At 41.2% G+C, this 25,261-nt stretch overlaps 2 protein-coding genes across 2 annotated transcripts in view; both read left to right on the top strand.

Annotated features, from left to right (window-relative positions):
* RGS22 (regulator of G protein signaling 22) overlaps positions 1-2,929 on the top strand; it is a 61,109-nt gene extending 58,180 nt beyond the window's left edge. Inside the window, exons 25-27 of the mRNA XM_049818817.1 lie at positions 307-414; positions 2,077-2,179; positions 2,756-2,929. Coding sequence (XP_049674774.1) covers positions 307-414; positions 2,077-2,179; positions 2,756-2,898 — 354 coding nt within the window. The 3' untranslated portion in view covers positions 2,899-2,929. The remainder of the gene's footprint in view (positions 1-306; positions 415-2,076; positions 2,180-2,755) is intronic.
* A 14,918-nt stretch (positions 2,930-17,847) lies between these two features.
* Positions 17,848-23,855, top strand: LOC126046435 (cytochrome c oxidase subunit 6C). Its single transcript, XM_049818831.1, has 4 exons — positions 17,848-17,977; positions 19,022-19,149; positions 20,790-20,928; positions 23,728-23,855. Exons 2-3 carry the CDS (start codon positions 19,036-19,038, stop codon positions 20,907-20,909), a joined length of 234 nt encoding a protein of 77 aa, XP_049674788.1. The 5' UTR covers positions 17,848-17,977; positions 19,022-19,035; the 3' UTR covers positions 20,910-20,928; positions 23,728-23,855.
* Positions 23,856-25,261: the final 1,406 nt, after the last annotated feature.

Below are 25,261 nucleotides of genomic sequence, written 5' to 3'. Positions count from 1 at the left end.
AAAATATGTTCTGTTGCAGGTCTGCCCTTGCAATTAATTATATTTTGAAGCATTTAATCTGAAAGGAAGCAGGAGTGTAGAGGTGAAGAAACATCGATTAGGACAAAGCAATGCTTTAAAAAAGCAGTATCTTCTGATATTTTTTTATTATGCCCAACAGGATGAATTACGAAACTGGGCATTATAAAACGTTACTGCATATGACAATGTCTCATTTCCAATGACAATTTTTGCTTCCTCAGACTTTGCTTTTCACTTTAGCTTGGTAACTATTGTTTACATCTAATTATGAGTTCTTATTGGCAGGGTAAAGAAGTGGGGACAAAAGTCATCAGTCTGTCAAGCAGTGCTTTGGTAGACAAGATTGGTGTGGCAAGAGGACCAGCATCATTTTCAAATGGATATGGGTGGCAGGTGAATAATAAACATGTTGCTACAGATATCATCATTCAAGAGAGATAAAATGATCTTGGGAGAATGGGAAGGTGGGGTTTGGTATTGAATACTACTATCACATGGTCATTTGATTCATCATTGTCTGTTCTTCTACAATTAACTTTGCTGTTGTAAGTTTACCTACCTTACAGGTGATTTTTTTTCTTTATTAATTTTTTTAAGATTTAGGTTCTGAGTAGTATTAATATATAACAACATATTAAGCCCTCTAGGTGTGTAGATTTAAAAAGAATCTTTATTGAAAGATAAACTGAAGAAAAGGAAGTTCAATTCTGGAATAAGAAGCTTTTCATTACTTGTAAAATTCATATCCTGAAAGAATTTGGTTTAGGCTTGACTCCGGTTCTGCTCATATGTCAAAAAGTGAAGCTGAACTCATTTAGGAAATCTAGGTATTTGGATAGAAAATCTGACAGAAAAAAGCTTTTTAGTACTTCTTCCAGAATAACCCTCATGATGCATCAAATCTGTAGTGAAAAGGTAACAGTCATTTTATTGGAGAAACAGGAAGAATAGACATGCCACCTTGGGCATATCAAGGGGTTATTCATAGCTGAGTTGACACTGCCATAACATAATGGGCAATCTGTGCAACCACATATTCACAGCTATTTCATGTGATGCAGGAGTAAATCACACTCTGGCCACTGCTTGTATTCCATAGAGCTCTTCACATGGCATTACATTAGTGATGAGCAGAATATAGAAATAGGCAGTCTGAAATACCCTCAAAATATGAAGCCACAGTGCAAATTGCATAGTTGAGCTCACACTCTTATCCCTTAAATGGACCTTTTAACCTTTGCTCATACCTATTTAAAAAAAAAAAAAAAAAAAAGGGAGTTGAGTGAGTATATCAATATCATACACCTAAGCCCTCAAGAGGCAGGTAATTGCAGAAAGAGCAATAATCTTTTATAGAGCACTTTCTTCTTCGAGCCCCTTTCTGCCATAGGAAGATGCTGAAGTTGTTCTTACTGAGTCATGAAATGACAAACTGGCCCCAAAGTTTTCAGGCTGTAAGGGAAAAAAGGCCAAACAAAAGTACAGTTCCCATACTGATTTGGGAGAGTGACCTAAATTTACGTGGAACCTGAACTGTGGTTGTTGCAATGGAAAGAGCAACATTTGTTCCTTAGAAAAGGAAAGGATGACATCTCCAGTTGAGAGGGCAGGCAGAAAGAACTTTGAGGCTAATTAGATCTTCAACAATTTGAGAAAGGACACACTGGAAGGATGTGGAAGGGAGATAAAATCAAGTCCTCAGTAGCACAAAAGACTGATATTTTGGGAGGGAAAAGGTCTGCTGTGTTTAGGTTTTGAAGATGAAAGGAGAGAGAATAGGACTCAGACCAGGGATGGAGAATTAATGAATGTAAAACTCATATCTGTCAAACTTACTTAAATTGTATTTCATGGTGTTTTGAGATTGCTTATTTGCAGCAATACTATTTTTCCCATGATTCCAGTATTGTCATGACAAAACTTGTCTTCTTAATAATTGGGATTATTCAATAACAGGGATATAATATAAACAAGTCTTTTGTCTCACTGTTGAAATGGATGAGGAACTACCAGTGACATGGTCAGGAGGCTGATGGTTTTTAATGGTTCTTGCAGGCTTCCTGGTCCTATTCCAAGTACATAGAAGCCTTGGAGCAGGAGAGAATACTTCTTAAAATGCAAGAAGATCTGGATAAAAACTCATCATCATTCCTTACAGGTTGTTAACCAAGCTCTGTAGTTTAGGAGGACAAGCTTATAGCTTAGGTGAAAATCTCTCAGTATAAGGACTTTCTTTGCTCTCCTTTGCAGCTGTGTACATAAACTGCTGCCTTTCTTACACTGTCTGCAGGGGACTTACTCTCTGCACTATACTAATGACTGATAAGTTTTCTAAGAAAGGGAAAGTGAAAGTTGCAGTCTATCAGCATTGTCTTTACTGCACAAGTCCTACTCCAGAGAGGAATATAGCCATTTCTTCATTCTGCACAGCGGCACGGCAGTCCTATATGGTTCACATACATACTTCACCTCCCTGGCTTTTTGTGCTTCATCAGCTTACAACCAGAGAAATGAAACTTTTTTTCTCACCAGTTTGTCAGTATGCTGTCAGGGGATGTAAGAGGCATTGCCTCATCCTTGTGTCAGCCGGGTATATTCTCTTAGGTCTTCCCCAAGAATATTATGACCTGTTTGTTCATTAAATAACTCCATTTAGCAGTAGGGCTATCAATTGCATTATGTGATATTAAAACCATTCCGTTTCCTGCAATTTTAATTTTCTTTCCTTATGCAGGTGCTTCATCTATGTCCTTCCTGAAGCCTGGAAACTCCGAAAAATCCACCATTTCCCCAAAGAGTAGTGTGAGTTTGGAGAAACACTCAAATCTTCCCAAGAAACAGAAAGTGAGTACCAGACTGCCAACAAGTGTGCTTTGAAATTTGGATTCTTAAAAGCTAGTTTTCCTGCTGTCAGTGCTGATGCTCATTAGTAGCAAGTTATCCCACTCCAAATCACGTTTAACTGAAGCTGTACAGCCTCAACATGAAGGCAAGATTATTTTTCACTCCAACCATGGCTAGTGGATCTAATGTTGACCAGATGGAATTTTGTTGCAAAATGGTAGTCTCTGAAATGCGGCTATCTAGGCTTTCCAGTTAAAATATTTTAAATAGAAGCATGAGAAGACTGGAGGAAGCTCAGACCCCATGGAGTTACTGGCAAGGGCCTGACCCAGAACTAGCAATAGATCATCTCTGCTGAAGCCAATTAAACATTAGAATGGGAGAAAGAAGTGGGACAGTAGAGATCTGCTAAAGACAGAAAAGCAGATTTTGCTTCAAAGCTTGAACTCCTAGACGGAAGAATCCCCTGAAGGTTTTGTTTTGGTTTTTTAAGCCTATGCTGAAATTAGATGGACTTAAAAAAATTAATAGAACTTGGACTGTTGCTCCCCTTCCTTCTCTGCTCCTGCTTCCTCTTATAATTCCATACTTCAACACGGCTATTTTAGGCAAGTTGTTGCCCTGCCCTTGATAGTCCTCCTAAACACGCTCTTCCTGTGGCAGCATTTTCTGTATGCGGCTTCAGAGAAAATTGCAGCATTCCTTGGTCTTCCCTCACATTCTCTTTCTGCCCTCTTATCACCTCCTCTAGTTGTAGTTAAAGTCATGCAGTAACCTTGGACCTTATGCCCCTCTGCAGGTCTTACTGTATTTCATACATTTATGCCTTTTTGTAATGCAGTTCTGCTTCACGCAATGAGAGAGTAGAGAACTGGAGTGGTTTGAGAGGTCTCTCCCACCAGCTCCAGTTGCAGCCCACTCTCCACCACCACTGGAAATTTGGCTGCCCTGCCCCTTCCTTCCCAAGAGCTCAAGTGTTCCCACTGCCTTTGAGTGGTTTTGTTTTCTTCCATCACGATCCTCTCTCTGGTGGTTCTCCTCAGCCACGGTCTCTGTGGTGATCTGATCACTCTGCTGGTGGGCTGAGATATCTACAGAAGACTGCTGCTCTTGACGGGACAGCTTCTTTCCGCTTTGTTACAGAGGACGTCACATCTTGTGTATTGGGTATAGATAGCAAGGTGCTGGCAGCAGGGGGGCTGTAGGGGCGGCCTCTGTGAGGAAAGGCCAGGGCTGCCCCATGCTGGACACAGCCGGTTCCAGCTGGCTCCAGAGGACCCATCATGGGACACAGCTGAGCCCATCAGCCAAGATGGTGGCACCTTGGGAAAACATATTAAAGAGAGAGTAAAGAAAGCCAGAGGGAGGAGGAGGGAATAAAAAGAGTGAAAAACAACAGAGGGAACACCAAGGCCAGAGGAGGAGTTGGAGGAGTTGGAGGAGTTGGAGGAGGAGGAGGAGGAGGAGGAGATGCTCTATGGTGGAGCAGATATTCGCTGCAGCCTGTGGAGGACCCATGCTGCAGCAGAGGAAAAGAATGAGAAGGAAGAAGGGGCCCCCCATTGCCCCACTGAAGGGACTGAGTGTAACCTGTGGCAATAACAAGGAGGGGAGGAGAGGTGCTTGGAGTGAACTTGAACCTGGGAAAGGTGGAGGAAAAGTGTTTTCTCTAAGTGTGTAAATGTTAATTTCTTCTTTTTCTTGTTTTTGTTTTCCACTACCTGAATCAGTAATGATTTATTCTAATTGGCAATAAATTAATTTCCTCACTTTGTGTCTGTTTTGCCTGTAACAGTAATTGCTAAGCAATCTGCCTGTCTTTATCTTGACCCACAAGCTTTCTCTTTCCTGTTTTTCCTCTTTTGTCCCCATGTCCCACGAGAGGGTGGGGAGTAAGTGAGCGAGCAGCTGGGTGGGAGAATGGCTGCTAGTGAGGGCCAACCTTTCCACACCTTGTTTCTCTCTTTTTGATGCATTTATTGAAGAACTGTTCTAACTGTTTTAACTGGCTGCAACACAGCAATGACATTCTGTTACCTTCTGCAGGCAGATTAAAATCTCTCTGAAGAAGGGAATGCAAAGACATTCAACAGAGGTGGGCAGGAGACACTAAAATAAAGTGCATGCAAGGTTTGTCCATATGTTTCCAGAGCGAAGATGACGACTTGGAATATTATTAAGAACCATGGGACATTAGCCAAGGGTAGAAAATAAACATCTTCCAATGTGTTCTGTATCACCATGATTGTGATACTGCCTCTTGTGTTACTCATTTGTTTAAAAGTACACCTTGAGGCTCAAATCAGAGTAAGATTTCATTGAAGTATGCATGGTACAAACAACTAGGTGGTCTTGGTCCTAAAAATATTATAATCAAACCCAGTTCTTCAGTGCCTGATCTAATGAGTAAATAAAACTGCATTGAACTGACAGCCCTGAAGCAGTGTGTCTTGGCACACTATGCTCTCAGTACTGCAATTCACGCAACATCTATTCATCAAGGATAACTCATTAAGTGTCTGAGCTATCATAAAATCAAATGCTGTTGTGGTTTGCTCCCAATCCAGTCTGATTCCTGGTCCAACGTACACCTTCTGCCTCATTTCTGAGTTTTGATCCACAAGAGAGGCTTAAAATACATCAGGACACAGATGTGACTGAGAACGTTTGTAAAAAGTCACGCCTCCCAAGGCATTACTCACCGGAAGGTTTTAGGACCTCCATAGCTCTTTTGTGTCCCTCCCTACTTTCTTGCTTCTTTTTACAATTTTAAGAGTTTTTAAAAGAATTGGGGCAGAGCTGATGTTGGGACTAGGGCCAAAGTATTAATTGGGGAGCTAAGACAGGGCAGGGGCAGAATTAACTTCTAGGCAGGGGACAGGATGATGATAGACCTCTCCACATCTTTCAGACCACTTTAAACACCAGTCCCCAGCCACAAAGTTGTTGGCTCCATCCTTCTCTACATGTGTGTAACGCATGTAAGAGAAAGGCAGATCAGCAAGCTGCAGCTTGCTGAGTTCCTGGGGATGACTCCTGAGTTAGGGATGGCGTCGTCTTCCGCTACCCCTCCCAACTTTTTGGACAAGCAGAACAAGCCATGCAGCCCTGTCTCAGTTGTCAGAAGTAAAGGTTCTTCACTTGGAGCTCTTAGGTCATACTGCTAAGGACCATTCATGAGTGCTCTCTTCCTCAGTGAGGAGTGGCAGCTAAGGACAATTAATAGTCTTGTTCACTCTTGACACAATGACCAAGAATTGTATGGGATTTCCATTGGGAGTTGCTTTAGACAGGCTGGCAGGGAAGGAGACACTCTCTTTTCTGGATATAGCTGCCCTGCTCATATACCCTCGCAGAAGGAGCAAGGGAGATCATTGGTTCAGTTCCTACTTTCCCCACAGTTCAGAGACAGCGTTTGCTTCAATCTCCATTCCTTCTGTGTTTGGGTTGTTTGCTCATGTGACATTACATAAGAAAGACATCTTGGGTGGAAGCCACAAGGGAGTAAAACATAAAATTCTTGTCCCTGTTTTTCACGTTTTCCCAAATCTCACAGATGCAGTAAACTTTAATACTCAGTACATCTGAGGAGGGTGGAATGTAGCATCTTGTAGTGAGCAAAGCACATGTGGTACTGTGTGGCCTACCACTCATTAATGTGAAAGGCAAAGAAGAATCATGAAATGCCATAAATGCAATGATGTATGTCACTCTAAAAAACACGTGAAATACCACCTTCAGCTGCTGTGGTCAGTACAGTGCACGCAACCAAATGCTGGAGCGCACCAGTCAGTTTCTGTTTTGTTGTATTCTTGCCTTCATGGCATTTTGAGACAGTTAAATAACATGTAGACAATGCTTATCTTATGCTGGTAGCTTTGACTTGAATCATACTTGGTTTACTTCTAAAATGAAAAATATTGTCCAGATATTTGTCACAGATGATAAAACTTGTGAATATATTCCAGCCTTGCCAAATTGTTAACAAAAATTTACCAGCCCCCCCACAAAAACTACTGTCCCAGACAGTTACTATGATTAATACCATACATATCTATCAAACTTAAACAAAAGTACTACATGTACTTCAATGAGTGAGTAGGATTTTGCAGACTGGCTCTATCCACTCAAAGTTCTGCAAATCAATGATAACCCTCAATCCAGTTTGCAGTTCTGTCTCCATGTTAACTGAAATATATATGCATGTATGTATGTGTGTATATACACATGCAGTCATTTATAGGCCATGTCTTTAGTATGCAACTGAGGAGGATCACATATATATTAGTAATGCTAGAAATACATGTCATATCATTATGCCCATTTTATATGTTAATGTTAAAGAAATATTGAGCAATCGGACAGGGAATATATTAAGAGACAGGGAACCTTTCATTTCTGGGTTACTGAATCTAGTCTGGTGCAATGGCAGATACCCCATTACTGCTATTTGGCGATATACCTGAAATGGAATAGTGGTTTTTGTCTCATCCCAGGGGACCAAGTAATGACTATTGCCAGTTCCAGCAGAAAGCCTGAGAACTGAACAGGTATAGAGACTAAGTAAATGTTATTTTTCTAAATAAAGACTCTACATCACTTCAGAAAGCTTGCACTGCTATTGCCTTTTTATCTTGTTCTTGAGATCTATTCTCTCTCAGGTTGCTGATCTACCACCTATGTAAGCTCAGTAGTTTTAAAGGGCTAGAAATGTTTTACTCAACAACCCTAGCACCTCTCCCTTTAGCTAACTAAAACTTTATTCCTTGTTTATTTTAACTACATATACTTCGGGACTTTCAAAAGTCTACAGCAGAACAACAGTTCTCTGTGGAGTTCGCTGCTACAGACAATAAAAACAATTGTCTTTTCAGAAACCTGCAAACCTAGAAACTCTTCTGGATAGATTTATGCTTTAGTGGCGTTTAAAATACACAATCCAATCATATTCAATCAGACTTACTTTTGTTGTTTACTCCCAAGTAATGTAACATATTGGGACTATTTTGAAATTTTTTTAAGCCGTCGTTTGGAATCGTAAATATTTACACTTAGATGCTATTACTGTGTATTTCACTTTTCTCTCATCAGACCTGGCATGTTTATTAAAACATTTCATAATCTTTGAGGGTGCAGTCCTGAAGTTGCTCATTCAAATACTTTTGATATCAACACAAGCTGTGACTACGCACTTCAGGAAGGGGCTTTATACATTTTGCTTTGACTTCTCTCCTGCTACTGCATGACACAAAGTATCAGACTATAAGATAAATTCCTGAAAATATGTAGTGCTGGATTATGCTATTAATGTACACACTCACGATAGTTTACAAGAGTGGTAGTGGTGGTCACCAGGCCATTTAAAAAGGGGCAAAATGCTTTCTCATTTATGTCTGTACAATGCTGCTCTGCCATTGCCTCTGTACTCCTCAGGATCTCTTTTTAGTGGCTGTTTCTTAAAGTACTGTTAATGGGGAACAGTCTTAGACTCCGAGCTGTGGATTTGTTTGTCCCTTTCAAGGTGTGGAAATCTAGTATTTAATCATCAGGCATTGAGATCAGCAATGAAGAGAGGTGCTTTGCAGACACAGCAGTAGACCAGATTTAGCAGACCCAGTTTCTGTTATTGGTTCTCTTATTATACAGTACTGGGTGGCCAAGGCCAGGCTGGTTTGTGCCACACCTTCTACATCTTTTACATGAGAAGAATCATTGTGACTCACTTTGCAAACGTTTGACTTAAAAAAAGAGAAACCTGCATTAATGAAGTCTACTGATAAAAGCATCAACGAACTGGGTATATTCTTAAGTGTGGGACCTCAGTGTCTTGCTGTTGAGAGTATTGAAAAATGGCAGGTGTCCCTTCATTGATCCTTCTGTGCCTTTAGCCCTATACAGTATTACAGACTTACGGACATTTTCTATCCCCTACCACTTGTATGCTCGTGAAATGGCCAGCCTCAGTCCCACTCAACACTGTTGCTCTAGTCAAAACTATTGACTCTAGCTTGTGTGTGTGTAAAAATGAAAAGTGACCAGATGTTGCAAAGTTGTGTCCCAAACTCGGAAAAGAAAATCCTTAAATTATTTTTGTTTGTAATGTTAAATACCGGGCCAAACCGATCACTGTGAAGCTGAATGTGGCCAATGGAGCTGCAGTAATCCAGCTTGAATTTGACCTGTTTAAACTGTCCCATTGCATTCAACTGATGATTTTTGTTACTGGGTTTTACAGAAATGCTTTTGAACACAGCTAAGATGGGGTTAACTGGTATTTTTTGTTAAGCTTATGGAACATTGCTGGTTTTAATACATTCAGTAGTTACTTTAAAAATGTTAGGGAAAGACAGGTTTGAACAAAAATTTTAGATCTGGATCTGTACTCACAGTTCAAACCTACCTTTAATGGCCTGATTTGGAGCATTCCCAGGATTTCAGAGAGTTATAATTCACATCTGTGTTTCTGACTCCTTCATGCATGATTGTTTGAATGTGCACTTTTGGAACAGGTCCATGTCTAATAGGCTAAATTGTAGTTCCCAAATCAGAAGCCACATGGTATTGCTATATAGTTTTATATTTTTCCTCTTATTACGTAGCCTTCAAACAAGGTTCTGTCAGTCCAAGCACATTGGATTAATACAAAACACCAAAGTCTACACTTTCTACCTACCTGCTAATGAACTCACACATTTTGATTTTTACTAGTGATTTAGTAAAGCATTTGCACAATGGCCATGATGGATACTTCTCTGCCAAGTAATAATTTATCAGAGCGCTGGAGCAGATTGGAATTATGCAGGAGCCACTAAGCTATCCTAGTATGGTAAGGGTAGTCAAGGTATAGATGAGATTCTCTTATTTTTAATCTTCATTGAGCCAAGCTAATTTATGTCAAGTGCAGGCTGCACTTACTTGGATTCTCCTCTATTTCACTACTAATTAAAATATTTTAGTTTCATGGTAACATATGTGAAAGCGTTGACAACAGCATTGCTTATTCCACATGTTAATTATGTATTTGCTCAGAGTATGCTGATGGACTGTGTGCATTTCTCAAGTTTTCATTTCATGTCAAAGTGGAAATGTAGTAAGTGGATTTGTGCTTTTAATTTTAGATATTTCTTTTTCCTCTAAAACAATATTGTACATGATTCCTCTGTACCATATGCGTTTGAAAATCTTTTGTTGGCAAGAAGTTTAAAAAGAAAGTAATACTTGCTTCTCAGAAAAGGATTTTTGAACAAAACAAAGCAATTGTGCCATTAATGAGAAAGTTAAATGAAACAAATGACAAGGCAAGCAAGAAAAAAACACAGCATCACACTCAAGGAATGCACAGGCACACAATAGCTTATGCAATATTCCCCATCTGTCAAAGTCAGTAAATACAGAGAGTTCACTGGAAATATTCATTATAATAGGCTATGGTGCCTACCTATAGCTCAGTAAATGCAATCAAGAAGCTTATAGCATTCTTAGTAGTTTTCACCTGTAGGCAACTAAATGATTTCATCCCAGCTGTCCCAACCGATCAGCACTGGTTTTGTAAAGCCCAGACCCTGATTGGTTTGAATACCACTCATTCCTGAAAAAGGTACTTTGGGAATCGAATCTGTCACATCTCTAGAGTAATTACACCTTTACAGTTTTGTATGTGTATATGCCTGTGCAGGCATGTATACATGTCTATAAAATCTATACTTCTTGCATTTGTTCGTGCTTGTGTGCATATATATATACACACACTATACAAATATATGCATAAAATTACCTTGTTTGGTAAACTATTTTACTCTCATAATCACATAGGGCTTAAGTTTGGTGTATATCTTCTTTTTCCTAATACAATATTCCAACCATTTTCTTCTGTGTATTTTTTTGAAATGAAGGTCTTTGTGTTTCATTAAAATGTTTGGATTTGTACTCACTTGCATTTGAGAGGACAGAGCCATTACACTTGCTTTGTTGAGGAATATGGCTCTTTTCAGAGGTCTGCATGGCTGCTGGAAAGAGAAAATAAATGCAATTTTTGGGAGTCCTTTTTCCTCTAGAAAGCATATGTAAGAAAAAAAAATTAACTTTCTCTGTGTTTTTTCTCCCAAATGAGAAACTAATTAACAGCATGTGTTGGGCCATTCACTAAAGACTACGATAAATGATTTACTATTATCAAGCTAATGAGCTGAATGCTTGACCTAAAAAAGGAGAGTGTGTATGATTGTGTTCATCTTCCAGTTATGACCTTTCAGTTCAAAGATCACCTTAACTCCTGGCTGCCCGATCCTGAAATTTGCTGAATGTATTGAAACTTGTTCTCTTACTTCACATCTCCAGAGGTGCTCAGCACCTGGCAGTAGTTGGCCTTCAGAAAGCTGTCCAAAGGACGAAAACAGTGATTTATTTTTTTTAATTTTTTTTTGAGTGAAACACCAGGAAAGCACAGCTTTGTCACTGTAGCTCCACACAAAAGTGTATTGAAAAAAACCCAAAGCAAAACAAAATCAAAGCACAGAAATACATAGGCTTAGTTGGGCTTGCCAAGGTAATGTAGTACTAATCACAGATTGTATTCTGAGACAATAGTTAAGCATTGGAAACAAACTGCCCAGAGAGCTTTTGGTATCCTTATTGTCATCAGAGGGGTTCTAAAAACAGATAAGATACGCACATCTGCCAGGAATGACTAAGTATTTTCAGACCCATATTGGGGCAGGGGAGTGAGTAGATGAACTCTTGAGGGACTTATTTCCTCTGAATCCATATTCAGGTTGTTCTGAATGCAAAAGCTTAGCCTCTGCTAAGGAATCTTACGAGAGTCAAGGGCCGTGACACTTCATTTGCTCTGCACCCGAAACTCCCACTGAAGCCAATTATTCAATCTAATTTAACAAAGACCACAGCTTCTCTGGCTGTGCAATTGTTGGTAACCATCAACAAACTGATTCATCTACAATTGGGCCAAATGTTACAAAATCTGTTTCTGAGTTCTTGTTTGTACCCCCATCATAAGATTACACCAAAATTAAAGCATGCAGTACTTGAACTAACTTCAAAGGCTGAGCTTGCACTTCTAGCTAGTTCAGCCTTTTTATTGGTTCATGTTTTCCATTTGGCTTCAACATCCTGTTCCTTACCAATGCCCTTCTAGAATTTCATTTACAAATATTACGTCCCTGGTTAGTGAGCCATGCTAATTAATACTGCGGTGCAGGCTATGGATTATAGTAATCTCATGCCTCCTGCTTGGAAAAATGCTGCAATTTTTCCAGACATTTACATGTAATGCTGTATTGAACATGGCCAAATTTGTCTTCGGAAAATGCATCCTGAACTCATTTAATCAAAATATATTTAACTAAGGTTGCTTACGCTGTTATCTATTGCCAGTTTTGTTAATCATGAAGCTCAAAAATTTCAATGCAGTAGAAACCTGAGATCCACAATTTCCTAATTAGATTATTTCAAACAAAACAGTAAAGTTAAAACAGGCTGGTTTAAGTATACATATTTTTAAAAGTCTATGCCAATAACAAGTTTGTTAAAAAAACACTAATAGATGATTTGACTACTTTCTGGAAGCCTCACACAACCGACTGGGCCTCACCTTTCAAACCTGGGACCACAATCTGACATGGATTTTTAGCTCCACTGGGGATTTTGTAGTCAGAGACTCCCTGACTGCTGGGACTTCAAGTGTTGCCAAAGTTATGATTGTAAAGAAAATCTACTATATTTGCAGTACCCTCAAATACCAAGTAAAAGCTATGGAGCCTTTACACAACAGAGCAATCCTAAGTCGGTATGTTCTTCCAACACCAAAATAAACAAAAGCAATGGCATTTTTTTAGGAAGAGGGGATATCTTTTATTAGACCAGGTGATGTAATTGGAAACAACAGACAAGCTTTCAGGCTCACAATTTGTTCACCAGGTTATAAAGAGGTCAAGAAATACATCATCTCTGGGGTACTTGTTATTTTGTTCTTAATTGTGTTCATGAGCTCTCTTTTCATAAATGGACACAATTTGGTTGACATGACTGCAGTGTGATGATACAAGTCACAACAAATCTGAAAGAGACACCCCCCACTCCTTCTAGACTGTCATTTCAGACCCAGAAAGGAAAACTTGCCAACATCTCGTAACACTTACCATGTCATCACCTCAACATGAATTAAACCAGACTAAGATGAGCGGTTTAGAAACCTATGAGAAAAGGTCTAAAAACTTGCCACAGGAAACAATTACAAAAGTGGCACTTTTCACATAACCTGGGCCAGTCTTTTTTTTTGTCAGAATGAGCTCTGTATTGTACTGGGTAAATCAAATAAAGGGCATAGATGTCTCTAGGTTAAATCCTGCAGCTGCAAATTTTTAGATGTCACTCTCTTTTGGTGCAGTCCCTAACCTAAGCAAAGCCCCTTCTCCTCTCCATGCAGCTCAGTCCTCTGAGAGGAGGGCACTGAGCCAAGAGCTGCCCAGAAGCAGCATGTTGAACCTAACCAAGGAAGGGGCCAAATGTAGTGCCTGGTGGAGAGTGAGTCTGATCTTCTATTTGAAGGAGGCTTTCCCACTTCTCAGCCACTGTTTTACACCCACAGGTAAGTTGGTCTGTCACTGTCCGTGAGAACTAATTCCTTGAACAAAATTATAGCTGTATGAACAGCAGCAGTTGGCCACTTTCTGCTTTCCTGGAGGTCAGATGATCACTGGTCACATCTAGAAAAACAGAAGCCAATAAAAGGTCTGGTCTAAACCCTACTAAGGTATGAAGAACACTCCTTGTTTCAATGGCTTTGGACTACTGAATCGTACCCATGAATCTTCTGCTCAGACTTACTGTAATGCATCCATGATCAAGAAGGAGAGTACTGGTAAATGTGCTTGCGTGTGCAGACTCACCAGGATTGCTGGGCAGGTCATGCAGACATTGTCTGCCATGTGATAGTTTCCATGCAGTAGATGATATTTGGAGCTAGAGAATTCTGCCCTGCGTGAATCTAAACCATATCACAGCACATCAACCAAACTGTGCTTTGAAAAGGAACATGAAAAGCTTAGCCTTTTGTTCTCGTGTTGTGGTCCTTGCTTTCATTTTCAGAAGGAGGAACTCTGCTCCGGTGCTGTTCTTACCCTGGACACTTTCTGGAGCTGAACCCAGGCTAGGAATGCTTGTGGTCTACGTCTGATAGACTGACAGTTGCTGAGATAGGACTGTAGAGACTGAATTACATGCAACAATTTTATGTGTTGACTGGTTAAACTGTAGATTGGCATATTTGTCTGTAAAGGTGGTTTTCACAGGCTCCTGGAAAAACAAGGATGAGGAATGAAAAAACTTCCTGAAAGGCACCTCTACGCAAATAGAGAGTAAAGGAACAGTATAGAAACATTGTCTTTGATGACTTTATTTCCATTGCAGATAGGCTACATAACATTTAAAAACATATGAGACAGAAGAATCCTGGGATCATTTAAAGGGCTTTGAGCAAGGAACGGGGACTGGAAGGTGTTTCTGTGGGTGTGTTTTTGTTTACTTCTAAGAAATCAGATGATAATTTAGAACATTTCCAGCAACGAAAGATTAATTTAGACTTGTCCAAGTTAAACTTTTAGGTAAGAATGACACATATATAGAGTATTACTTGTTTAAAAATCCAGTTTATCTAAACAAGGTTTTCCTGTTGCTAAAATGAGCAGTGTATTTGTTTCAGACAGGCCCTCCAAATCTGGAGGACTTCACAGTGAGAACAATCAATACAGAACCATACTCCAGAAAACAAAGTGGGAAAAAAAAGTGTCATATGAATGTTAATATCTCAGCTGTGGAGCCTGGTGTGTTTTCTAGTTCTTGGGCCTGAATACACACATTAGCCATGTCTTGACTGCAAGTTGGGAACTTGGGAAATAGCTGAGTCTCTTTTTTTAACAATATAACTCATGATGGTACCAAACACAGGATCATTCACATAATTATATCACTATGGGATGTGTATAAAAAATACCAAAATCTGTCTCTTTACAAGTTGAACAAAACTTAAAAAAAATGTTCTTTTTGAGATTTTTCTATTTCAGAAGCATGCATAAAATCAACAAAGGCATAAAATCAGCAAAGGCTAAAATCCCTGTCTGCTCCATTTATTCTGATTTGAACTTTTGCTTTTTTTTTCCTCCTTTGTTTATAATGCCCTTTTGGAAGTACAAAAATATTTTTCTTCCCCCTACTAATTTTGACTTTTTCCATTTAGGAATCATTGATTCACCCTCATTTTTTTGTACAGCTGCCATTCCAATTCTGTTAAATAACTTCTTTTGCCACAATATCTTTGTTTGTTCCACAGCACCATTGATTGATGTTGACACAGCCGTGGTAAGAGAGTATTTGATTAGTTAATTTCTGGCACAGAAACGGGAGGAGGAGAACAAATGTATGCATTTTCATATGTGGCACATAGCATTGTTTAATTTTTTTTTTCTTTTGTGACAGAGAGGTAGATTTTATAATAAACTAAACTATTTAGGAATGCAGCTGGCTCAGGGGATTGCTGATGTCCCATGTGATCTTTTTCCAGTAGATTTTTGGTTCTAATTTGATCCAGATTATGATTATCTAAAGACTTTCTGTGGCATATGCAAAATCACTTGATTGTCACAGTCCTGTTCCTAGTCGGCTCCAGTCCACACCACAGAAAGTACAGTCCTAAGTATCACAGCTGGCACTCTTTGTGGAAAAGACAAGGATTCACTGCCTAAATTTTCTCTCACTAAAGTCAGAGGTAAATTTTATTTTAAATTTCAATGGAGCACAAGCAAGAAATGATTTAGCATTAATGCTTGCTTTCACTCCTCAAAAGATGATCCCTTTCAAGGACACCATGAAGAAGCATCAACTGTTGCTGCTGGCGCTACAGTATTTTGGAGAGGAAAAGAGGACTGCAGGTTCTAGTTTGGTAACTGTGGCACCTTATGAGCAAACAATCCTAATATTCATGTCCAAAAGACAACTGGAGCAGGTGCCAGAAACCCCAGGGACTGGGTGGACTGGGAAGGAAAGGACTGCTGTTGTCTCTGTGTTGTATGCCTCAGTGTTTTCAGAAAGTTTATTTGCCTTGATTCATTTGGATGAATCAGGGTCCACTCAGGGTCCACTCAGGTCCAAAACTGCATTCAGCCTTATAATTCATTCAGAAACTGGAGTGATAGGAAGCAACTCCGTGCACTGACTTAATGGGGCTGATTCTCTCTGCCCTCCTTCTACGGCTCTTCCTCCAGTGTATCCTCTATCCTTTTTTTATCCCTTATTTGCACAGTCCCAAACTGCCCTTTATACAGAACAAGAAGGAGTTGGCTCTATATTCCATGGTAATGGAAAGTCAAAGAATAATAACAATTAGCACTTCATTTAGCATCTTAACTATAACACAAAGATGCCTAGCCAGCAGTATCTCAGGCACATGGGGAAACTGGTCACACAGAAAAGAATTTAGTGACCTGGCCAGCCATGAAGTAAGCTATTCAAAAGAGCAATCAAGATTTTTTTATTTGCAGACTTGGGCCCATCCACCAAAATATTCTGTCTCACCAAGACTGGCATTTATAGGAAAACTCCTCATATATCATTGACGATGATAGTAACCATGAAACCTGCTATGCTTTTATTCCAATCAATTTCGCATCCTCTTTTTCCGACTTTGCATAATATGAGGGCAAATTGAGTGGAACTTTTAGGATCCCCTAGACATCTCCCCCTGCCATTTCTTTCCTGGTCTCACCGAATGACTGACTGCATGAGCTCACCTCATGAACAGCAGTACCCTTGTGGACCTGGGTATTTCCTTAGATCCCCACAATCAGGTTATAGATATATCTTGTCATTCTTTCAGCATGACGTCATTAACATTTGACTTTTCGTGTTAATCCACACAGGAAAAACTTTTGGACAGACGTTCTTCATTTGTGTCTCAACTATCTCAACAAACTTTTCTTCAGCTTGAGGAACATTGTCCAAATTGCATCTGTTCAGGCGGCTGTTGCAAAGACCATTCTCCCGGCTTGTAGCGGCTGCTGTACGATTTCTCTCTGCTATTTTCTACTGACACTTTCTTATTCTTTAATCCCATCAAAGGAAAAGCAACTTCTCCTCAGTTTTAAGGGCCCCATCTCCCCCTGTCATTCGCTGTCACGATCTGCTGTCTTTGGCAAGGGAGCGCAAGGCTTGGATGAATACCTCGCTGCACGGGAGGGGCTTCAGTTTTTTGAAGGCAACGAAATTTATAGCATTCTATGTAAAGCCCACAGGGACTGCCCAAAAGTGAAAACGACAATACCGTACACAAGTGGCGATCAGGTGGAAACCATGGGCAAAGCACGCCTGCCTTATTTCCAAGAAAGGTACAAAAACTGGCTAAGGGATATCTAGAAAGGATTACGAACTGCCCAATTTGTTTCTAGGCTTGGCCGATCGTTCTTCGCAAGCTCTGTTATAAAGATCATTACTTCACGTATTCTGGTATTGCAGCCGTTTGGGTTTGGCGGCCACCCTGGAGATCTGGACAAGCGACGGACGCGTGCGGGCAGGGCGGAGGGCACCGGTTTGTTGGGGAAGCGGTGGGCCGGGAAGAAGCGCGTGCCATCGCGAGGGCTGCTGGCTGGCGCGAGGCCTGCGGCTCGGCCCGGTTCGGCTCGGCCCGGTTCGGCTCGGCCCGGCTGAGGGGGCTCCACGGGCCCGCCTCAGCCCCGCACCGCACCCGGGTGCAGCCCACTGGGGAGAGAGAAACCAGCGCCCGGGGGGGGGGAAGGGGTCGCTGCGCCCGCCGAGGGTGTTCGGTGCCCGAGGCGAGGGAAGGGCCCCTCGCTGAGCCCCTCGGCGCTGCAGGGGCGGGTGGGGGGGGGGGGGGGGCCCGGCCGTCCTTCAGGTGGGCGGCACGCCCTCCTGCCTCAGCTCTAGCTCGGCGATGGCGCGGCCGGCCGCCCCCCTCCCCCGCCGTGCCGGGTTTGAGCCCAGCCGCACGCCGTACCCAGGCCGCCGCCTCCCGCGCATGCGGGGTTAGCGGGGCCGCAGAGGGTGCCCGGGCGGCGGGGCGGAAGGACGTTGGTGGGCCCGAGCTGAGGTGAGGCCGCGCTCGCGTTCTCGCCGCCGGGTCCCCTGTCCCCCTCCCCTCAGCCCAACGGCCGCCAGCCGCCGCTCTCCCTCCCCTCCCCTCCCCTCGGCCGCGGCCGCCCGTGACCTCTGCGCGTCCCTGAGGGTGGCGGGGAGGGGCCCCGCGGCGGCCGCCCTGCTGGAGGGCAGCGAGGGGCCCGAGCGCCTTCTGTGAGGGGGACGCACCAGTGCGGGGCTTTGTCTCAGCCTGGCCACGGCGCTGCGGGGGCCCTGCCGCCGGTTAACGGCGGGGGGCCCGTCTGCGATGGTTCCTCTGGAGCGCGAGCGGGGAGCGGGCGGGCGCGGCTGTGGGCAGCACTAAGGCCTTTGGGGACAGCTGGGGCACCGGCCGGCCCTCGCTCCCGCCCCGTGGCCCTGTGAGCGCAGGGGGCTGCGCAGAGGGTGGCGGCGGCGGCGGCGGCAGCAGCACCCTGCGGCCAGCTCTGCCTCGGAGCCGCTCCCTGCTGAGTGAACCTTTAGTGTTTGGAGAGCCGCCTGCTTCAGGCCTTGCAGGTTTTTCGTAAAATGTTACCGGCTAGAAAAAAACCAAACAAACCATCCCTAATGCAATAGGGTTTGCGGTTACTTTAAAAAAAATACAAACCACGGGCTGGTTCAAGAGGCGTGTGCTTTTCTTCAGAAATGAATAAAATGGGATCGATGTTCTGAATGTCTGCTGATGTAAGCACCAGGACAGCAGGCCTGAAATGCTAGACCCTGCGGGGAGGGAAGAGTTTAGTATGAACAGCGAGGGCCAGTCTTGATTCCATGGGTACTGGATGTAAGGAGTATAAAAACTTACTTAGATTCATGTCAGAAATAGGCTGTCCTTGAAAGTTGTCCCTTAAATATTCTCACTGAAAGGTCAATAAAGAGGAACGCTGTTGCGTTTGTTGTGAAGATGATTATTGCGCAATACAAAAAGCACAATCTTTCTAGAGTAGAGTTATGGAAAATTATTTAAGTAGAGCTTCTTGTCGCACAATTCTCTTTTATTTCTTTTTTTTTAAATTAGGAAATATAATCACCATGTCGTCTGCCCTATTGCCTAAGCCACAAATGCGGCGCCTTTTGGCCAGACGGATGAAATTTCACCTATTTGGGGCGTTTTTTGTATCTGTGGGATGTGCGGCTTTATACAAGGTGAGCTCTGTAGTCATTCAATTATAAACTGGACTCATTAGAGTGTTTTAAGAATTCATAATATTTTTTTGTTGAGAGCTAGTTGAGCTGTTCATCAGAAAGCTTTAGTAATGTATTTTTGTAAGCATGCTTCCAGAACATAAATAAATCTTCCTAATCTTCATTTGAAGAAATGATATGAATAATGTGATGCCTTTAAGCTGTGTGATCAAGGTCACGCAATTCGTGACAACTTAAGCTTGAGTCTCCTAGTCCTAGACTACTCTTGATCATTCGTACAATTGAGATACATTAACTGTAGATAGTCTATGTCCCTCTCTGTCACAGTATCCGAGACTCAAGAGAGTTGTCAGAGTCTTACTGTATCTCTAGACTGATTTCAGAAAACTTGCTCATAAGCAATTTGGAAAACCCATCCTTCACGCTGAAGATATCCGTGTGGGGAAGGCTAGTATGGTCCCTTTATCCTTTCTTTTAAAGTATCATGTGGAAATGGAGCATAACATTTCCCCCCAAAACCCACCTACAGATTGGAGTTTGTTTTTCGTGATCCTTAGGAGACTTCTGACAAAGAGTGGTAGTTCTTGAGTGCCTTTACTAAATAATTCTCAGATCTCATACGCAAAGCAAGCAACACAATTTGAATTACCATGGAAGAACTGGATCTTGGTTTGCCCATTTAACTCACTCATATCCTGTTTGCAGCATTTGAGTACTCGGGAAACTACTGATAAAAGTTACTAGAAATTAAATTAATTTCAGGTTCATTACAAAAGTATCATAGTCTACTTAATCTCAGAGATCAGCAAATGTCTGTCAGAAACAATGAGCTTGCACAGTTAAAGCTCAACATCTACTTAACACATCTGTTAAGAGGTAGGCAAGCTTGTTTGTGGTCGGACTTACAATATTTGTTTTAATAGTCTGTGGTTTTATACCTGATTTGGCACCCCCACATTAATACACTATTAAGGTAGCAGACCACATTTAAAACAAGTAACATGGATCTCAGTAGTGATTTACTTCGTTACGTGTTAGATACTGTTGGACAAATCCACCTTGGACTTGCCTTCACACATTTGGGGGCTTTTTGAGCATATCCCTGTGCTTCAGGTGAATGAATATCCAAGGAGTCAGGGTTGTGTCTTTTTATGTTGGTGACCTGTGAGAGTGGCTTGGCAGTTTTACAACGTTTTACCAGACCTCTGTAGTTGACCTACAGTGTAGCTCAAATGTAATACATTGTTTTAGGGTGACATTTTTTTTGGAGTTACAGTTTTGCAGCTGCCCACTGGCACAACACTTGCCGTAATGGCATGTTTTATGTATAAAAGTATTAGCAGGGAGGGCATTGGGCACTTGAGTGTCAATATAGGTGGAGTGTTTCTGGATCTTTAAAGCCTAATGTGTTATCTTGTAACGGACTTTCTTTTTAAGGTTTCGCTTCAGACATTTGTTTTCCTGACCAATGGTCAGGTAGCCTCACCTGTGGATTTGAACAGGCACAAAGTAATATTTTACTAATTTGAGCTAAAGGCTTTTTAGACTCGTATCTACTGATACATATCATAGCACTAATAGAAAAAAAAAAATCAGTTTGTAAAGCTTTGCAAGCTTTAATTTTCTGTGTGTATTTCCAGTTTGGAGTTGCTGACCCCAGGAAACGAGCTTATGCAGAGTTCTATAAAAACTATGATCCCATGAAGGACTTCGAAGCCATGAGAGCAGCTGGTGTGTTTGAGTCTGCACCGCCCAAATGATGGTAACCTGCATTTGCAGGTAATAAGCTACTTTGCATTCGAACAAGAGTAAACTAGATTGTTTCAGTGAAACACTGTGCTTCTATTTGGAGGTTCTTCCTTTTTCATCAAATAGGAAGGTGCTCCCAAAGAAAAAGGATACAAATTGCACTCAAGAGACCTCTGGGTAATAAAAACATGAAGGAATATGGGAACTGTGGAGCAGGGAGTAAGGGCATAATAGAAAGCTGCTGAATACCTTTTGGGTAATTTGTTTAACTTCTGTAATACAGGAGACTTGCACAGTGATGCCAGGCCTTTCCCTCCTCATGCAGCCATGGAAGGTAGACAAAGCTCTTGTATTAAACTACAAGACTTGCCTGATACCACTGTTATGTTGATGCTGTCACATCTTGAACTGCTTAGCTTCAGGCTATCTATATCTACTACTTACTTGTGGTGGTACAGTGAATGAGGAAAGGGCGAGGTGTTTTTTCTCTCATAGCAGGCATTTTAATGTAAGAAACAGAGAGAGCTTCCGCACATCCTTTTGTCTTTTGAAGTTGGTGAGAGGGGGAAGATAACTAGTCATGAGGGGAAATACATTTAAATACATATGTATATACATACAGAAATATATATATATAAAATCACAGTGGCATACAGCTCTGTGTAATAATACTCAAGATTTTTGCCATACTGAATTAAACTTGAGTAGAACTTTGTTCATGGTACTATTTTTCTAGCACTTAACACTGCCTTTTGTTTGAAGACTACCAAACTTTGTTCTCCCTTACTTGTCATAAGACCAGGGAAAAAAAGTCTTGATTTCGACCTTGTTGTAGTTATTAATAAGCACACTTACTAAACTGCACAAGCAGAGGCAACTCAATAAAGAATTCCTCCCCCTTTCTTGATCCAAGTTTCTTATGTTGAGTTCTCTGCTTCTCTTAAAATGACTTCAAACTAATCTAGAGTGATAGCTTTTTCATTCTTTTGGAATGTTTTCATATTGTGATCATTATGTGATAATCTGTGGCTCTAATTATCCTGGCCAGCTGGATTTTCTCAGCCTGTTTGCTTAAAGCAGCAAGATCGAATAGAAGATTTGTACTTAACACTATTAATACTAAATTCTGGTTTGTGACAATCTACAACTATCAGGTTTCTGCATAACATAATTACATAAAAAAAGCAGAGCTCCAGCTCTTCTAACAAATTTAAAAAGAAAAAAACCCCTGTGGCAGTCTCTGTTTTGTTTTGTTTTGGATTTTTTTTTTGTGAGAGCGGAAACTTCTTTAGCTATGCCTGCAACAAAGATAAATAATGATATGACAAATTTACCTTGTTTTAGTTGTGGTAATTCTGCCTCTGGTTTGGTCCTATTGCCAATATATAGGCACTTTCAAACTTTCTTAGACACTGGAATTGCATTCTTTAGTCAGGTGGCCTTCATCAGAGTATTCTGAAAGGCCATCTGGTGGTAAAATCATTTGAAACAAACACTGTCAACAAGGATGCATGTTGAATATTTAATTGGAATCATGAGCAGAATTTTTTTCAGTGCAAATAGAGCTCCACTCTCAGTTAGCTTATGTTCCCATTTGCAGCTAAAAAAAAAAAAAAAAGTTGCACATTGTGTGCACCTGTTAAAATTAAATGTTTCCTAAACATTTCTTCCATTCCTTAATTACACCAGCTCAAAAGAAAATGTGAAAGTCAAATCTTTATGTGTGATTTTGTTTGAATTGCTGATGCTTCTTATTCCTTAGCCTATTTATATAAGAACTGATGTTTTTTACTCCTTCATAGTGGAAAGAGGTTGGTTTTTTTTGTGCCTGCACATGAATACGTAAGTAGAAGAAGGGGAAAACAATGCCAGTGTTTCAGATGTTCTGGAAAGACTGTGAAAAGGACAAGTACGCAGAACAGATGGAAGACATTTTCATTTGCCTCAGTAGCTTAAATCTTAGCTATGGAAGTTGCATTTGATGCTTTTTCTGGTATAGTTACCTAAGGGTACAGTGGTCATGCATGCCCTACATCTCCCATTTTATTGGAGTATATCCTGTATGTGGCAGTAAATACAGTGGTTTAACTCCTTGAATACTCACTCTGGAATCAGTACTTAGCCCCACAATTAAGGAAAGGGTAGGGCGGGCAGGGAGGAGAATTCATGAGTTAAGGTGTTAGCTTGGCACTCTGCACAGAGTTTGTTCTTGCTGGGCATGTAGGCAACTTGGTACCCGAGTGTGAATTTACGCTGTCGCGTCTACTTCCTGTGGTGATACTGATAATGGAAACTAAGTGCAAGTATAGGTTTGAGGAGTATCCTACCTCTACAGTGTGCTCAGTAACAGAATAACGGGGCAAGCTAAGAGTTCGGTGCTAACCACTTGCATGACTCTTGTCATGGAGCACAGCCGGTCTTGGATTGTGTTCAATATAACGTGGAGAAGCAATTTGAATTTGGTTTTCTTCCTTCCTTGGTAGGTTGCCTACACCACTTGTTTCCTCTCTGGCTCCTATCTGAAAGCTGCATTCCTTTCTCTTTCAGGCCCTTAGCAAGATTGATTCAGTTATCAGTAAAGCATGTATAGTGAATCTGATGTGCTGTGCGGTATTGTTCCAGCTCTTGATTTGTTCCATGTTTCACTTCTGTTTGCCACATGAAGGGTGTGTGAATCTTAAACCATCAGGAAATAACAGGGGGAATTCCTCTAGACTAAACCACCACATAAACATTTCTCTCTATTGCTTTGCATTCATACATTCTAATATGTTTACTTAGAGCATGAAGTTTGTCCAATGTAACTTAATATTTTTTTTTGTCTTGCAGATCCCCTTCAGTCTAAGGAGACTTGATGACCGAACCTTATTTGTTCACTGAATTGAAAAGCGTAATGCACTTCAGTGCATGGCATGCTCCAATGTAACTCGATAAATAAAATACATATGTCAGTGGTGCTTAGTTGTCTTCATTAATGTCGAAATGCTTAAATGCTCAGATGCTGGGAAGGGTGGTGGAAAGTCTTCATAAATTGCTCAAGATGACTAAGTCTACTTTTCTTCCCCCCCAGGAATTATTTGCATCTCTGTTTTGGCTAAATTCCACATTTGATAACAAAGTCTATCCCTAAGCAGTTACAGCTAGGTTGTCCCAGCTGCTGATGGGAATATGCAAGAGGATAGTTGTTACAGGAAGGGAGAGGCTGGATTTCTGGAAGGGTCTGTGTTATCTCTGGCTTCACAAGGTGAACTGACTTTGAGATGAAAGAATTTGAAGAGGAATTCTGGAAATACACTAGCCAACCTTCCTGTCTTTTTCTGCTGCCATCACTGTATTGCCTTCCTTACAGCGGCAAGCTGTTACATCCAGACTTATAAACTGTGCCAATGCCCGCTCTTATACATGGTGTGTTACACTAATTGAGAAGTGACTCTAAACTGCAGCTATGTTCACATATATTTGATGTACAAGGGGAAAGAGGGAAGACAAAATAAGAAATACTTAGTATATTATGGTAGTGAAAAATCTTTGCATGCTGCTTCTAGACATGTATCATCTCCTTTTTAGTATCTGGAAGTAGTCAGCTAAGCATAGTTTTGATCTCTGCTACATTCCGTGTAGTGCAAGACCTGATGCTCTTGTCTTCTGCCATGATGCCCATCATTTGGAACATGCTTTGTGCATTGCCTGTTGCTGAGGTTGAAGATGGTACTAGGACTGTAGCTCCTGATTGCTGAATGTGGGTACTAGGAGAGGAGTCAAAGCTGATTGCGTGAAAGGAGGGAAGGCTGCTTTGCATGAAGCAGCATGACAAACTAAGCCATCTGTGTTGTATTTGAAGGTCTTTAGTTCAAATCCTGTTTGGAGTAACTTATTATTTTAAATGGATCATTAACTACTTAACAATTAATAGGAATCTGCGAGCAACATTTGGACTAATGAAAGCACATAGGCAATGTATTTGATCCAGCACACTATTGCAGAGTAAGGTGGGATTTTCTTTAAACTTCTCATACAGGCAGTGCTTCCTTTAAGCAAAGAAAGAATCTGACATTAGTGGTGCAGGGGAAACCATCTAGTATTCAAAATACCCCTGCTCCTATAAATGTAAACCAAAGCTTAACAATAGCAAATGATACCCATTTGTCTTCCCAGTGCACAATATAAACAGTATGTGCCATTAAGTACTGACTAACATTTTTCTCAGGCATGTCTGCAGGTTTGGATAGCCAGGGGTCTTTAGTCATACTGACAACTTCAGAGGGAAAGAAACTTGCTACTGCCACGTGTGCAGGCTAACAAACAGACCTGACTTCCCTTGCAGCTCTAGCCCCTCTATTCTTCCCAGTTGCTATGAATTAAT

Source organism: Accipiter gentilis, chromosome 2 (genome assembly GCF_929443795.1).
Source record: "Accipiter gentilis chromosome 2, bAccGen1.1, whole genome shotgun sequence".
NCBI classification, from domain to species: domain Eukaryota; kingdom Metazoa; phylum Chordata; class Aves; order Accipitriformes; family Accipitridae; genus Astur; species Astur gentilis.
This window is presented reverse-complemented; position numbering and strand designations above follow the sequence as displayed.

Coding starts and splice junctions, on each gene's coding strand:
- LOC126046435 (XM_049818831.1), top strand. CDS start 19,036: ATGTCGTCTGCCCTATTGCCTAAGCCACAAATGCGGCGCCTTTTGGCC. Junction 19,150..20,789: donor GATGTGCGGCTTTATACAAG/GTGAGCTCTGTA, acceptor GTGTATTTCCAG/TTTGGAGTTGCTGACCCCAG.